The sequence below is a fragment of the Ixodes scapularis genome, unplaced genomic scaffold (genome assembly GCF_016920785.2).
Source record: "Ixodes scapularis isolate PalLabHiFi unplaced genomic scaffold, ASM1692078v2 PGA_scaffold8__174_contigs__length_109621045, whole genome shotgun sequence".
NCBI classification, from domain to species: domain Eukaryota; kingdom Metazoa; phylum Arthropoda; class Arachnida; order Ixodida; family Ixodidae; genus Ixodes; species Ixodes scapularis.
This window is the reverse complement of record NW_024609883.1, coordinates 36,586,112-36,600,622: the sequence shown is the minus strand read 5'-3', so window position 1 is coordinate 36,600,622 and position 14,511 is coordinate 36,586,112. Positions and strand designations below refer to the sequence as shown.

Here is a 14,511-nt window from a genome sequence, read left to right as displayed (position 1 = left end):
CATAGCTAGTTATTAAAATTGCGACTTGTAGTTTATTACATACTTCCCTGCGCTATCAATGGGACCAACTGTCCAATGGACGGGTCGCCCATTGACGAATGTTCCTACGTGACGAATAGACCTATCTCACCAAGCGATCGGCGCATGCGTGACGCCGCCATAACTCTAGTTCACAGGAGGCAAACGGCAGTGCGCGAGAGGGCTCGTGCTGTCTCGTGTTGCGCACGCGCAGAGCTCCAGCGAGGTTGTCGCACGTGCAGAAAGACTAAAATTTCCTCGATGCATTGCGGCAGCGGTGGCGTAGTCAAAGTGACTGGTGAGATCGGTCTATTATCCTGTCCCCGGTCGGCCTGCGACGAGTGTGCATGGGACGAATCGTCCTCATCCCGCAGTATTCGAAGCACTCATCTCGCGGTGGCTCACCTTCGAATCTGTATGCAGACTGTCTCTTGTATGATGTACGAGCAATGTGCCCCCGGCTTAAAAGTGCTAGTTGTCAGCACCAAACATAAGATGTAATACCAAACATAAAAAAAAGAAATTCAGATATCACGCCCCAGCCATTGTTCTCACCCGAGGTTGTCCTCAAGAATCGCTTTTCACATTAGCCGGAAAGTTAATCGCTCCAGTGCGCGTCCTCAGCAATATCCTCTGCAACGACACACAACAAGACATAGACGGTTCCTAATTCTCTGCTGGGTCCGTCCGAATTCTCTCTGTTAGATTACCCCAATGTCGCAACGTGTCCCCTAATCCGGTACAGTCATTTGGGTCATTCTTCGGTGCAAGAAGTGCGTTCCGACTGGCTTAGGCGGGACGAAGCGTACAGAATAGGCGCTGGCGCAGCAATCAGGGTGCTCGGCTGCTCCTCCGAATGGAGTTTCTTGTCGCAATCAAACGGGGTGCGGCTCCGAGCGGTCCTGGAGGAGAAAGAGGAGGGGGCGGGGATCGTGGCAACATCTGGTCTGATTTAGGACACGCCGTGCTTTCGACTTTTGGTCGTCGTTAGGTAGGGTGGCGGCTCGTATACGAAAGAAGCGAGGTCAAAGGTCAAATTGATTGTGGTAAATGGTTACGGAAAACAAAAAGATTTGAGATACTACCCCCTCGCCGACAGTTTAAGGAACGCAGGGCGAGGCGCGTCCCAGGCACCCTGTTATTCCTCTACTGCCAATCGCATTGCGGCATCAGCTGATTAAGAAAACGATATAATGAATTACGAAGCAAGAAGAGCGGTCATCAATAGGCCCCGCCCCGCATTTTTTGCAGCTCTTTGGCTGTCCGCGATTATAGACCGACTGAACTCTCTAACGTCACGCTACTGCGGTGGCGCTGCCGTCGGCACTGTGCACGCGCACACGCTTCACTCCTCCCGAACTTGGTTTCTGCGCTCGCGCAGTGATGGTCGCCGAAGGCTTAAGAAACGCAGGGAGTCACCCTACTGTGATCACTCGTTGATACTTCGGGATTTGTTCTTTTGGCCTTCTCTGATGCCGTGATCCCATTGCCCATGGAGGGATAACGTGATGATTGGGGCTTTCCAGACCCTGCGGTTCTCAAGTTGTCTCTAATCGTACAACGTTCCGATTTGCGCCTCCACCGTAAAAATGGAGGAGGGCTATTTGCTGATTACTGTACTATACTGCTAACCTCGGTCCTTTAAGCGTGCATCGTGCAGTAGCCGTTTCATGGATCTAGGGCGGCTGAATTTCTATTGTAATTAGATAGGGAGGAGTCGTTGGACGTTCTTATGGCCGACTCTATGCCGCAAATTTCCGCTCTTCTGTGATGTCGAGTTGTATTAGTAAAAAACTCACGGGTGCCACACCCGCGGTTACTCAGAAATATGAACGTAGCCTCTTAAAAAAAAAGTGTCTGAGCTGACTTTTTTCTAGGAAACGGAGGCGCCCAATCGCGGTGAACAATAGAAGAACCCCAGCGAGTGACGAAGCACATATACCGATTTTACTTTAAGATATACGATATTGATATGCACATGGGAAGTGAGCAAATGAAACGTCATGGCCAGCGTTTTTTTATGTTATCGTATTTTGAGCCATTTGGTTCAATGGGAATGTTCTGTTGGTCTCCGTGATCGACTGCTCATTCCATGTATTGAGAGAAAGGGAATTCAGGGCGAACGTTTTGTTTTTGTCAGAGTATTGTACTTCACGGTAAGCTATCTGAAACTACACTAAATATTTATAACTTTTAATTAGGCATAGTTTGCGCCATCCCAAGATTTGTTTTGAAGCAGTACTGTAACAACACCACATAAATCACTTTAATGAAAAAAAAAAACATGGCGGACATGCACATTGTTTTACCATCGCATTCTGCGCAAAGATACTGAAATGATTGCTAGCCAGTCAGCATCACGTTATGATTTTGCTCTCTGACTTTAGATAACATAACTCACGAAGTGCTCACCTAAATTTATTTCGAACGTTGTCGATAAATGTAACTATTCAGCAATTTATTTATTCAATGGCGCATCTCATGAGCATATTTAAAATGAAAAAAAAAGTGAAAGCCGTTTACAGCTCCCTGTAATGCCGAATCGGAGCGCAGCTCTTGAGGAGGAGGAGGGAAGGGTACTGAGGGGAGGGTAGACACTCTTCCTCCACCTCCTCCTCCTCCTCCTCCTCCTCCCCTCATTCTTTAATATGCTCCGGGGGGTGACCTGACCTCGGGGGGAGGGGGTCACTTGACCTCGGGGGGGGGGGGGGGGGCAAGGGGGGGGGGAGGGGGGGGGGAGGGGGGGGGGCCCCGTGACCTCGGGGGCCGCGTGGCCTCGAAGGGGAGGGTCATGTGACCTTGGGGGGTCACGGGACCCCGCAGAAAAATTTTTCCGCTAGATTTAGCGGGGAAATTTTTTCCGCTAGATTTAACGGGAAACTTTTTCCGCTAGGTTTAGCGGGGAATTTTTTCCGCTAGATTTAGCGGGGAAATTTTTCCGCTAGATTTAGCGGGGAATTTTTTCCGCTAAATGTAGAGGGGAAAATTTTCCGCTAGATTTAGCGGGGAAATTTTCCCGCTAGATTTAGCGGGGAATATTTTCCGCTAGATTTAGCGGGGAAATTTTTCCGCTACATTTAACGGGGAATTTTTCCCGCTAGATTTAGCGGGGAAATTTTTTCGCTAGATTTAGCAGGGAATTTTTTCCGCTAAATCTAGTGGGGAAAAGTTTTACGCTAGATTTAGCGGAGAAATTTTTCCGCTAAATCTAGCGGGGAAATTTTTCCGCTACATTTAGTGGGGAAGTTTTTCTGCTAGATTTAGCGGGAAAATTTTTCCGCTAGATTTAGCGGGGAAACTTACCCATAATGCACCGCGCGGTTACGCCGACGGCGACGCCGACGCCGCTCAAGCCGGAAACGGGCCCCTAAGAGCTGCGCTCTAAAAAAAGAAATTGACTGGAGAATATATGCGGACGTTTAAGCATATTCCTAATAACGGTTGCTCTAAGAAAACAGACGATGCATGGACAACGGCCCATTTGTTTAATAATATCAAGCGAGCGTCGACCGCCGGGACGGCCAGCGCCGTGCTGCAGCTGCGTGAGGCGAAATGGGAGAGATTAAGCGCGTGCGCGGTGCTATTCTGCTCGCAAACAGCCAGGTACCTTTCGAGTTGTGACGTATCGAGAAAGAAGGGGCGGAGCCTCAAACTAGAATGATTCTTGTTTGAGGCTCCGCCCCAATGTTCGGGTTCACGCACGCGGTCAGCTAGAATCTGACGATTTCCCTACGTCGCGATGACGTGTCCACGCAGTTGGGGAGCAGAAATCCCCGCATTTCCCCCTGTTCTGTTTCTTATCTTCTTTCTTTCTCCCGGGGGTTAGAACGCGCGAATAACGGAGCAAAGGTTACCTACGGGAAAATGTAAGAAAACAGAAAAAAAAAAAAAAAACTAATATCATTTTATAAAATGCGAAACATTATTCCAATAATTATGACGTAAAGTAAATTTAGATAAGATACCTCAACTTGTTTTATCGAAGTATTTCGCTACGGTCTTTCAAGACAAACATGGCGAAAACCGCGGTAACAACCTTGTGGTGTTTGTGCCTCGTTTGCGTCGTTGCTTTCCCTGTTGCTGCACGAAACGGATGGCATTACGAGAGGAAAATATTATGCGAAGGTACGCTTAGATACCAATCATCTTTTTTGAAGACGCCGTGAACATAAGCTGAAATGAAATCTCCTGTTTGCCTGTGAAGGAGACTCCAAATAGATACAGCGCTGACGACGACTCTGTGGTAATATATGACAAGTCGTGAAATTGACGCAGAGTGCGCCTGTTGTTAACATGCTTTGGGTGATGCAGGAAAGTTTCTTCGGGCAATTTTAATAATGCTTTGCTCCCATTGCTCACTGCAGTGATTACGACGGTATAGTCTCCATAAGCCATGCTCTTTTTTTTCGGCGCTGAAGAAATGGACGCGACCGCATAATCTCGGGCAGCGTTTTTTACTTCCTTTTTTATTTGCCGAAAAGCTTGTGCAAGAAAAAAAAAAGAAAACGGCTTCTACGTGTTCACACGTCCCTACCTAGGTACCTTGCTATCCTAATTGGCTTCGATGCGCGTGAAGATTCAACGCTCTTTGCCGTGGGAACGTTCGTGAAACTAGAAAGCCTCTGTTTGCCGCTAACAGTCGCTTTTCTAGTTCGGGTTGTGACGACAAAAAAAACGTAACAACAAGAATTCACGGGAGTATTTGCATTGTTTTAACCCGACAACCGTACACATGGCGACATAAACTCGAAAAAACATTGCCGCGATGCTCGTCGGATCGACCGCGGCTGGGGTTTGACATGCGATCGGTAACTTGTTCTACGCGCTCACCAATGCTTTTGTGCTGTTGGATGAGCCCACTGGGCGGCAGGACCGGGTCCAAGAGCACGGTGAGCTGGCGTTCAACGTCTCCGATATAACTCTTGGCGAGATGCAAGACTTGGCCTCTATTTGTGCCGGCGTTATGAAGCTGGAAAGTGGTGGTGTTGTTGTGGCTCGTAATGGCAGCCTTGTTGAGATTATGAAGACGGTAATAGACCTTCATTCGGAGGTGCCATGCGTCGTGATTCAAAACTTCACTTTGACACAGAGTGACCAACGCTTCCGCGAGCACGGAAGCAGCAGTCAGCGGTCTCCGAAAGAATTGTGCCGCCGACACGACCGCCATCGATCGCCCCAACAGCCAGAAAACAAACGACAAGCTCATTGAGGTTTGTGTAGCACTGACTGCTGATTTATCGGACGACAAAGGTGAATGATGTCAAACGCAATGTAAGTTTGCCAGCGTTTAGCAAAACTAACGCGTTTCGTTGAAAATTTAATTTGCGGAATTTGTTAACGTCTTGAAAGTTTGACGGGGACTGCATTGTGAACGCAGCCTTCACACAAGTGCTTTCTCAAGTGTGTGCTTTGCTTGCATGCATATAAAGAGAGAAACACTGCCTATAAAAGGCATAAAATAAAGGAAATTTCACTTTTCCTGATAATGTTGACTATCTATTGAGTGCTGTTGATATGACCATACCCTGCCAAACTGAACTTGTGTTGTCTAAACAACTGACGATTCATTTGAGGACAGGCCTGTTCATATTTCATTGCAGAACATCAAACAGTGTGTCTTAGGACTCTCCGATGACTGAGATGCAACTCCAGAAGCTTGGCGTGAAAAGGTAAAATATCTAATTGATGCAATAAAATGCCATCAGCAACGCATTCAGATTTTTACTGCGTGATTTACAGTAGCTAGAAACCGCAACTAATGGTCAAATGTAGACATAGGCACTAAGCGTTCACTAACTTCGAGGCGGTAGAAACCCTGAAGTTTTAACATCAACTTATCACCATGTTGTTAATGGCAAAGTGGTGTTTGCGGCAATGTGTTGAAGTCCTTCAGAGCCCTCCTTCAGACCGATGATGATGTTGACGAAGGTTCAGTTAGATTCTAGGTTCAGTCACGGCACCCCCCGACGTCGGTGTGCTTGTCGTGGTGGCGACGAAAGCCTCCTTTCGCACATGCCTCAGCTGCCTCGGTCCGGGGTTTCGTCGACCCAGCCGCCTCTTCCCAGCCGGTTGACAGCGACACACGCGATGGCCGTCACGGCTCTCATCACCATCGACTGGGCATTAGCTATGTGATCATCGGTGGCAACCGCGCCATTGTAGCCCCCCGTTGCGAAAAGTCTCAGTGCGATTTGACGAGTAGGTGCTGCTCGACGGTCATCATCTCTCTTCGTCGCTACCTCTCGTCGCGCAGCTGGTCACACTGCGATCGCACGGTGCTTTTCGACAAGCGGTATTGTTGTCACAAATAGTCGTCGTGCATCACGAAGCCAACCGGGTGCTCCCGCAAAATCCGTCTTTGTACGCGTTGTTCGAGTCATCGTTGCGCAACAAGCGTCGCCGCCATTTTCTACGCTCTAGAATCCTGCCCAAAGCTTGTTTCCTTTCGCGCAATACAAACAGAAGTTAAAAGCACGAGCACATCACCCCGAACGATGCTTGCACGAACGTGGCCTTGCACTGCGCAAGCGCGCCTGCTCGACAGGGACGTTGAAAGCCCGGGACACGTTCTTGTAGCTCCTATACTCGCACTAGCTCGCACTCACAGTGAAACAGAGAGTAGGGTGTGTCAAGTAATACCGCAGTTAATCTAGTTACGCGACTTCCGCTATGTGCTACGTAGGTCGGACGTAGTCATACGTCACTTTGTCGTACCGGTCCGATTTCGAAGAGCGACAGTTAGTGCAAACGGTTGCTTGCGTGTTTCGCGAACGTTCCCATAGGAACCGAGTGGAATTATCACGCGCGCTGTGATAAAAAGCGGAGCAGGGGCTATTCCGTTGATCGTACACCGCCCCTGCTCCGTAGAAAAAGAGGGCAGGGCGCTTGCAATGTCGAAGTGCATCGCCGACACGGCCCTCCTTTTGGAATGCGTTCACAATCCTATTGACGCTAGCCTGTGTAACCCCGACTGTTGTTGTGATATCCCTTTGCGTCAATGCGCCCATCGACATTCTCAAAGCACGTTCCCGTGTTTCTATGGGCACTCGAGAAGGCATAAAAATCTGTGCGCGCCCCCGCTGGTCAAAGAAGAGTGCCACTGCCTGGCTACATAAGCTAGATGACGACAGAAACAACGCAGTTGATAATAAAAAACACCAAGCGGAAACCCTGTCTATACTCCGTTTTACTATGTGTTGTACAGCAGCTGGCACTACGAGCCATCTTGGCCAGTTAATCGTTAAAAGTGTGTCACGTGGCCTTCCCTTTGGATACTAGTGCACGGGGAAACATGATGTCCCGTGGCAGGTTGAAAGCATTGGATTCGTTTTGATGGCTCGTAGCATTGTCTGCGGTATATAGTTTAATCCATCGTTGCACTCAGTTTGTCGCGTCACCGTATTTTTCATTTTTGTTGGTGTTCAGAAATGTAAACTCAAAGATGAAATGAAAAAAAAAAAAGTAAATTAAACCTGAGATGAGGCGCGGTTTTTGCCACGCCTGAGCAGTATCACGCAAGCAAGCGCTGTTCAGATCTTTGCTTAAAGGCGGTTAGCTATGCCAGCAGATAATGAACAGGGGCTGTGTGCGTCAACGAAATAGCCTATCAGACGACGCTCGCACCGGAAAGAGCTTTGTGCGGACGCGCCTCATCTTTCCCGTTACGCCGCATTTCTCCGCGACACAGCGCTGGCCATCCCGGCGGTCGACGCTCGCTTGGTATGATGAAAAAATTGGGCCACTGTACACAGGTTGGAAGAAGGTCTGATCCATTGGCACTAGATAAACGTCAGGGCTTTGAACATCCTAACATCATTACTGCAGGGCGAAGGCTTTGCTTCGGTATACATTTAACATAGCACAAATATATATTATAGAAGCAACACGGTCGCGTCTTTCTTCTTTTTATGTATGAAAAATAGCCAAAAAAGTCATTACGGAACACGTATTGCCTAGCCCCATTTTTAGTCTACGAGAGTTACTCAAAGAAAAAGCCGGATTTATTTCCTGTAAAAATATATGTTTTAACTTTTTTATTACGGGGCAACCACATGCTATTTCTTTTTCATCGATTCTAATTATAGAGGTCTTCATAAGCCACACGCACACAAAACTAATCTACTATAAGACAACAACAAAATAAAAACAGCGCTCGAGCGCGCGTGTTCGCGACTAGGTATTCCAGAAATCCATCTTGACAACCGATCCTGCCAAGCGAGCATCGTACCTGAAAAGCGACGTTGATATATTCCACTATTCCTTATATTCCTTGTTTTCTTCAACATATCCAACTTCCTCAATTTTTTCGACTCTATGTTTTGATTCATTCAACCTTTCAGGATAGTTTTATCTTTTTTCTTAATTCTCTTTCCCAAGGTAACCTTTCTTTTTTACATGCTACAAACCATTTCCCTTCTCTTGCCTCCCCAAAGCAATAACCCAGAAACTTCCCTTCGGTATAGCGGCGACACAAGCCTGAAAAGATAAAAAGAAGTTAGATGGATAGATAGAGGCAAAGAAAGAGAGAGAGAGAGAACTATTTGGTACCTTTGCGTCGTATATCCGAGATATTTGGCTGTGATTTCACTACTGCAGGTATTGTTATGCTTATCGTGAACTAAAGCAATAAGTGAACAGCCGCAGTATTTTCTTTTCGTACTTGTTCGTCCTTAACCTAAATGTCGCAATTCTTTTTGTTCTTTTTTCTTCGCGGTCTCAATGATTTGTGTTTTCGAGAATACATTACGCTCAACGCACAGGCCACATCTGTCCCTACGCTCGGAAATCTCGCAATGTCTCGCCAAGACGCTTCGGGAAACGGGAAAATAGCGGGAAATGGGAATGATGAGGATATATGAGGCAGAAAAAAGGGGGAAAAAAAGGCTACGTACGTAACGTTTTCTGGAGGCGTATATGTTATATCTTTCTTTTTTACTTTTCTTTTCTTCAATCTTGTCTGTCGATTTATTTCTAGCGGTGCTCCTTCCGGTTCTTCAACCGGCAATATCGCGGAATCCGAGCAGCCAAGCGCTCCGCAACGAAAGCACCTCCCTCCCTCCCTCTTGCTTCTCCCACCGTCCTCCCTCTAGCAATTATTATAGGGCCGCGTATACGTGGCCTTCTAGGATGTCCCTCGCCCATATATACACACTGGAGCAAATGGACGTACGCTGCTGCCTCGGCCCGTGGAGTCGGATTCTGCTTGTTCGACTGTTGCTGCCGCAGCCGTTTTTGCTTACTCGGTACTTGGCCGTATTGATTTATTCTCCAATATGCCGCCGTGTGCTCTTACTAACTCGTCAGGAAGACGAGTCCGGGAATCTTAAAGTAATGAAGGAGGGTTTTTGTACGTGTGTGTGAGCATGCTGTTTTTTTTTTTTTTCGTTGTCCATGCGGAAAACGATCGCATGCGGAAGCGCGGACGACATCCGGTGGTATGGTGTTCTGTTTCCAGTATCGTCATTTGAATTGAACTAATGCATTGTTGCTTTTTTTTTCTCGGTTTTCCAAGGGCGTCGGAGAAAAAGGCGGGTGGTTCTATAGACGGTCGAAATCGCGTCTCAAGCGTTTCCCGTCGTTTTGTTGTATGATTTCCTCTTCAGTATTTTATTTATGTGGTTTATTTGTTTGTCAGGTTTGTTTTCACGTTTAGAACATCACTCAGTCTTTTTATTATCACTTAAAGGGTAACTGCAAAGAAAAAAAATGTTTTTTTTAAACTGCCTAATTTGGACAAGCATGTCAAAAAAATAATTTTTCCGCGAGAAAAAAAAATTTACAGCAATATTTATTGCGTGAGGCTGATTTTAGTTTGCGGCTATTTCGTCCGTTTCAAATCGCGCCTCACAAAGTTGGTGTTCCGTGACGTCTAGCACCGAATGGCCGCTATACTTCTCATTGGCTAAGAGATTGATCGACAGCTTAGGTCTGTGTTGTTAAACCTTTGTTATATGTTCTAATTTCCTTTTGAGCGGCATATTTTTACATTAAAAGAATACCCCCTGGGATGAGAGTTATTATTATTTACAAAAGGTTTACAAGACGGGCACTTCCGTTTGGATTAATACCATAACAAAGCAAAAGCTTCGCCATTCTTTCATGGCCGCCGAAGTCCCTGCTCCCGCCTGTCTCGCCTACCTCGACTAGTCGTTTCGCCGAAGTGATCAGTGTTTCGTGCTAACCCAGGTGCTTGAGTGAGACTTCTTGAAGTGAAGTAGTGTGTGCTTAGCAGCTGTCACAGGTGTTAGTGATACGAAGCGACGCGGGATCTTGGCTTTCATAGCGCGGTTCTTTCGTTTTCCTCTTTGCTTGCTTAGCGTGCTTTTTCTTTTTTTAATATGGAGGGGGGAGGGGGGGCTTGCGCGTATAAATGCCGACTTTTCGGAGATGTCAGATGAGTGATCCCGACAGCGAGCCTTCCAGCAGCCATGTCGCCCCGAAAGGAGTGTGGGGCCTACTTCGAAGCACCGTACCACACACACCACGAATGTTTCAGTTCTCTGTCGCATCGCTATGTTGCACCAAACAGAACGAGATCGCCGAAGTCAACGCAGCGCTGTCGTGAACCTTGGCTTGTGGTTGCGCACTCGTGGACCCTGTGACTCCCTTCGCTTTCAAAGCACACACGACGATTACGAATGATACTTTCCGTCTTCCGGGAACATCACAGCGGCACCTCTCCGGTTACGTCTTCGCTATGTACTCTCAAACCGCGCAGCTTCTCGTGTCCCGGCAGACCAAAACAATACCGGCGCCATGTTTAACGTGCGTTGTTGCCAGATCTTACCGGAAGTCGAGACGCTGCGTCGTTCACCTCCGCAGCCACTGTCAACCCAAGAGCAAATCCAAGAGTGAGGGGCGGGGCGTACTTCTCCTCCACGGGGGTCGAAAGAGCGGAAGTTGCAAATGTGGAGAGTTTCGGACTCGGACTAAATTACGTCGTATAGCGTAAATATAGCTAATTTTTTTCTCCAAACATTTGTTTTTTTTACATGCTTGTCCTAATTAGGCTGTTTAAAAAAAACACTTATTTTTTTCTTGCGCAGTTACCCTTTAAAGCTAAGGGGGCGCAAGGTGCACTGAGTCCCGAGAACCCTCATTCGGCTCCGTAGACAATGCGCATTGCAAGTTCGCCTGCTTCTTTCGCAGAGATTGAGGTGACGGCAGAACTTCGAGCTTTGAATGGCTCCGATTGGAAAGACAGTGGGCAGACCTCAGGGCAGTTAACCTCGAGGGCTACCCACTATCGCTCTCATCGGAGCCAATCGCAGGTGGCGTTCTGACGTCAGGGAAACACCTGCGCCAGAAGCAAAAGAATTTTCGCTCCGCATAAGATTGCGAACGCCTGTAAGAACGCCTGAGAACAATCACTAGGCCAGAAGCGTGATTATAATAAACCTCCCTACCCCCCCCCCCCCCCCCCCAAAAAAAAAAAAAAAAAAAAAAAAAAAACGTATGCTACTTGGATTGTAGAACTGAAAATCTAACTGGAATTGTTCTTGTAGACCTGAAATCCATCATGCAGGCTAGAGAATAATTTCTGAAAACCGAAGTCCAGATATAATTCAGATAGTTTCCAGTTCCATAATCCAGATAACAAAAAGTTAAACTGCGATTTTCGGTAGGGCTTGCCCTCCGTTAATTAGTTGTCAATTAGCCTAGTCATAGTTCCCGTTATATAATTTGTCATCGCGTATTGTCAAGATAGGTTCCTCCCGCCGGGTGCTCCAATTCCAGATGTCCTGATGGTAGCTCCGGACTCTGATCTCCTTCAGCAACATCACAACGTGTTGGTCAATACGTTTGTCTAATGAAGAGGTTGGAGGTATATGGACTCCAACCAAAAAAGAGTCCGGATGCCGTGTCAGATATCTCCATCTCTCCATCTTCGCCTTTTCCCTTCGGTTAAAAACAACACTCGAGAATTCTCGCTGACCCTCTTTTTCCCCTGTGCTGTTCTCTCATTCGTCCATCGCGCTGCAGTCCGTCCCTCCACACTCTCTCCCGGTCGTAAAGTTCGCAGGTGCACGTATCACACGTCACAGAGGGCCCAAGCACGCAGCCCGATGAGCTACAGCGACCCCAGGCGTCCAGATGCCGTAGAGGACCCCTTCCTCGTCCAAGAACGATCGACGAGCCGGAGTCAAACATGCCTCGGCAAAAGACCAAGTTCGAGCTTCGGCGTAGTCGCTAATTGATTCCGGTCTCGGGTGTCCTGGCTGAAAAAGAGTTCTGCCTCACCGCCGCTTCAGCCTGACCGCTGCAAAGTCGTTAGCTCAGCACATTGGCCGCGTGTGTAACGAAGCACTTGAACCAGCTACACTCCCACTCCGCCGGTGTACGGTGGTACATCAACCTTGGGAGAATTATCGCCTGCCCCACCTTTCGGCAGCGTCGTGAGACGGTTCGTTCGAAATCTCGCCCCGACGGTGTCCGTGCCCCCACATGACGTCTAAGAACGCGCGAGAGTCAGGCACATTTATTTCAGCATCCGATATAACGAGAGCACGCTCGAGTACAACCTCCAAATGTCTGTCCCTAGAAACTGAGATCACATGTGCATGGCTCGAGCGAGACACAGGCAAGTGCTTACTTGCGTGAAATTTTGCTTAAATCTCTAGCACAGGGGCGGAGTTTGAGAGTGGGGACGGTGGGGGAGGGGGGGTTACCGCTTCTCTTAGGCCCCCAAGGTCAAGTTTAATTTAATTAAAGAATTGACATACACGAGCTGTAAGTTTAACCTTTCGTGAGAGCAAATATTGAGTCAACAAAATAGATCTGGGAAACGTTTCGGCAGTAACGTCCTACTCAACACTATTTCGCCCCCCTCCCCCCCTCCCTGCCCTCCCCTCCCCTCCCCTCCCTCCTTCCTCCCCCCCTCCCCCCCCCCCCCCCCCCCCCCCCGCCAGCCGAATGCCTAGCGACCACCGCCCCCCAGCCTGCCCGTAAATCTGTCCCTGGTGTAGCACTGCCAAAATACTGTCATTCCGGCTGGTCTCGAACTTATTCCGCGACGACAGACACAAAAGGGCGACTCAAGGCCCGTTCACTGTTGCAAACCGAGTACGGGCGAGAGAAACGAGGCCTGTTGAAACCTCTTCAAATTTCTTAGGACGAGGGAACACACTGGCATTCTGGCGCCATCTATGCGGTGACCCTGGAACTGCAAATCACAAAAGCGAAGGTTTTGCGGGATTTCCGCAGTTAAAAATGTGCGCAATACCTATAACAAAAAGGCTCGTTTATAACGTTGACAAAAGTTTTTCAAGCCAAGAAAGAAAGAATAATGCGCGAGAGAAATAGAAAGCATGCCGGACCACCAAGTTTACACTGCTACCCAATAGATGGCGCCAGTGTGTCCTCTCGTCAGCAGCAACAATACTCCAATATATTTTTTCTTTTTTTTTTCTTCTTGAAAAGGGGGGGGGGGGGGGGGGGGGGGGGTGTTTGTTTTGCAGACGCTCGTTGCAAAGAGCTTAAGCGCCGCATAAATACATACATACAATACATACATACATACATACGTTGTAAGAGGTTTCAAGGCACCCAGTTCTAAAAGGTCGCAAGAGTGTGAACGGGCCTTCACACACTTGTGTTGAGTAGGCCCCATAGCGACGGTAACCAGTTTTTAAGCCTCTCACGACCGTGCCACGCAGCATCAATGGTGGTTGTAAGCGGCTTAAAACACCGTTCCATAGCAATTTGTAAAATGATTAACGTCGCAGGCCGTTGCAGTCACACTCGACGCAAGTGCGTCAACCAGCCTTAAATAGGTTGCTCCTCGTTTTTTCTATTCCTTTTATTTAACGTATGAAACAAGTTTAAATAATTTCGTAAAAAAAAAAACTAAAAAAAATGTCGCCTTTATGGATTTATGAATGTATAATAGCATCGTTTCAATCACAGTGGATTTGTTCATTCTAAACTAAGGCTTTATTGGAATATTTCTAAATAAACCAAAAATTATCAGGAAAAAACATATTATTCGCTTTCTTCATTCCAATTCCAAGATGATGGCACCTCCAACAAAATTTCTGTGCTCAAAGAATCTAGCACCAGTGCAGACAAGGCGAAAAATCGCACGCTTCGAATTACTCCTTTAGTTATTAACGGCAAGCTTAAGGGTCCGTCCACCGATTTGCGTTTGGCTACGACCGACTCGGACAACAGCGGTTTTTAAACCACTTGTGACTGCTTAGAGCCGGTTGCATTACTGCGCTCCCGGTCATAAGCCGTCACAAGATGCTTGAATACCGCTCTTGTCTCAGTTTTTTAAGAACGGGCCTTAATTTGAGTCCAAATACATATATTCGCCGGGCAAGTGCCAAAAGGTCAGGCAAATTAAACAGCTCCAGAATATTTCGAACATTCCATAGTCGAATAGATCCTTATAGCTATAATTTATTTTAAGAGAGAAAGCCTGGAACTTACTGCTAAACAAAATTGTGAATAAAAACAAAAGCTGTATCATCGCTTGAACTTCCATCACTCAGG

General features: G+C 47.4%; 1 protein-coding gene across 1 annotated transcript in view; it reads right to left on the bottom strand.

The window, feature by feature from the left end:
- LOC121833555 (SCY1-like protein 2) overlaps positions 1 to 12,464 on the bottom strand; it is a 97,649-nt gene extending 85,185 nt beyond the window's left edge. The window contains exon 1 of the mRNA XM_042286958.1: positions 12,400 to 12,464. Within this exon, the coding sequence (XP_042142892.1) occupies positions 12,400 to 12,464 (65 nt within the window). The remainder of the gene's footprint in view (positions 1 to 12,399) is intronic.
- Positions 12,465 to 14,511: the final 2,047 nt, after the last annotated feature.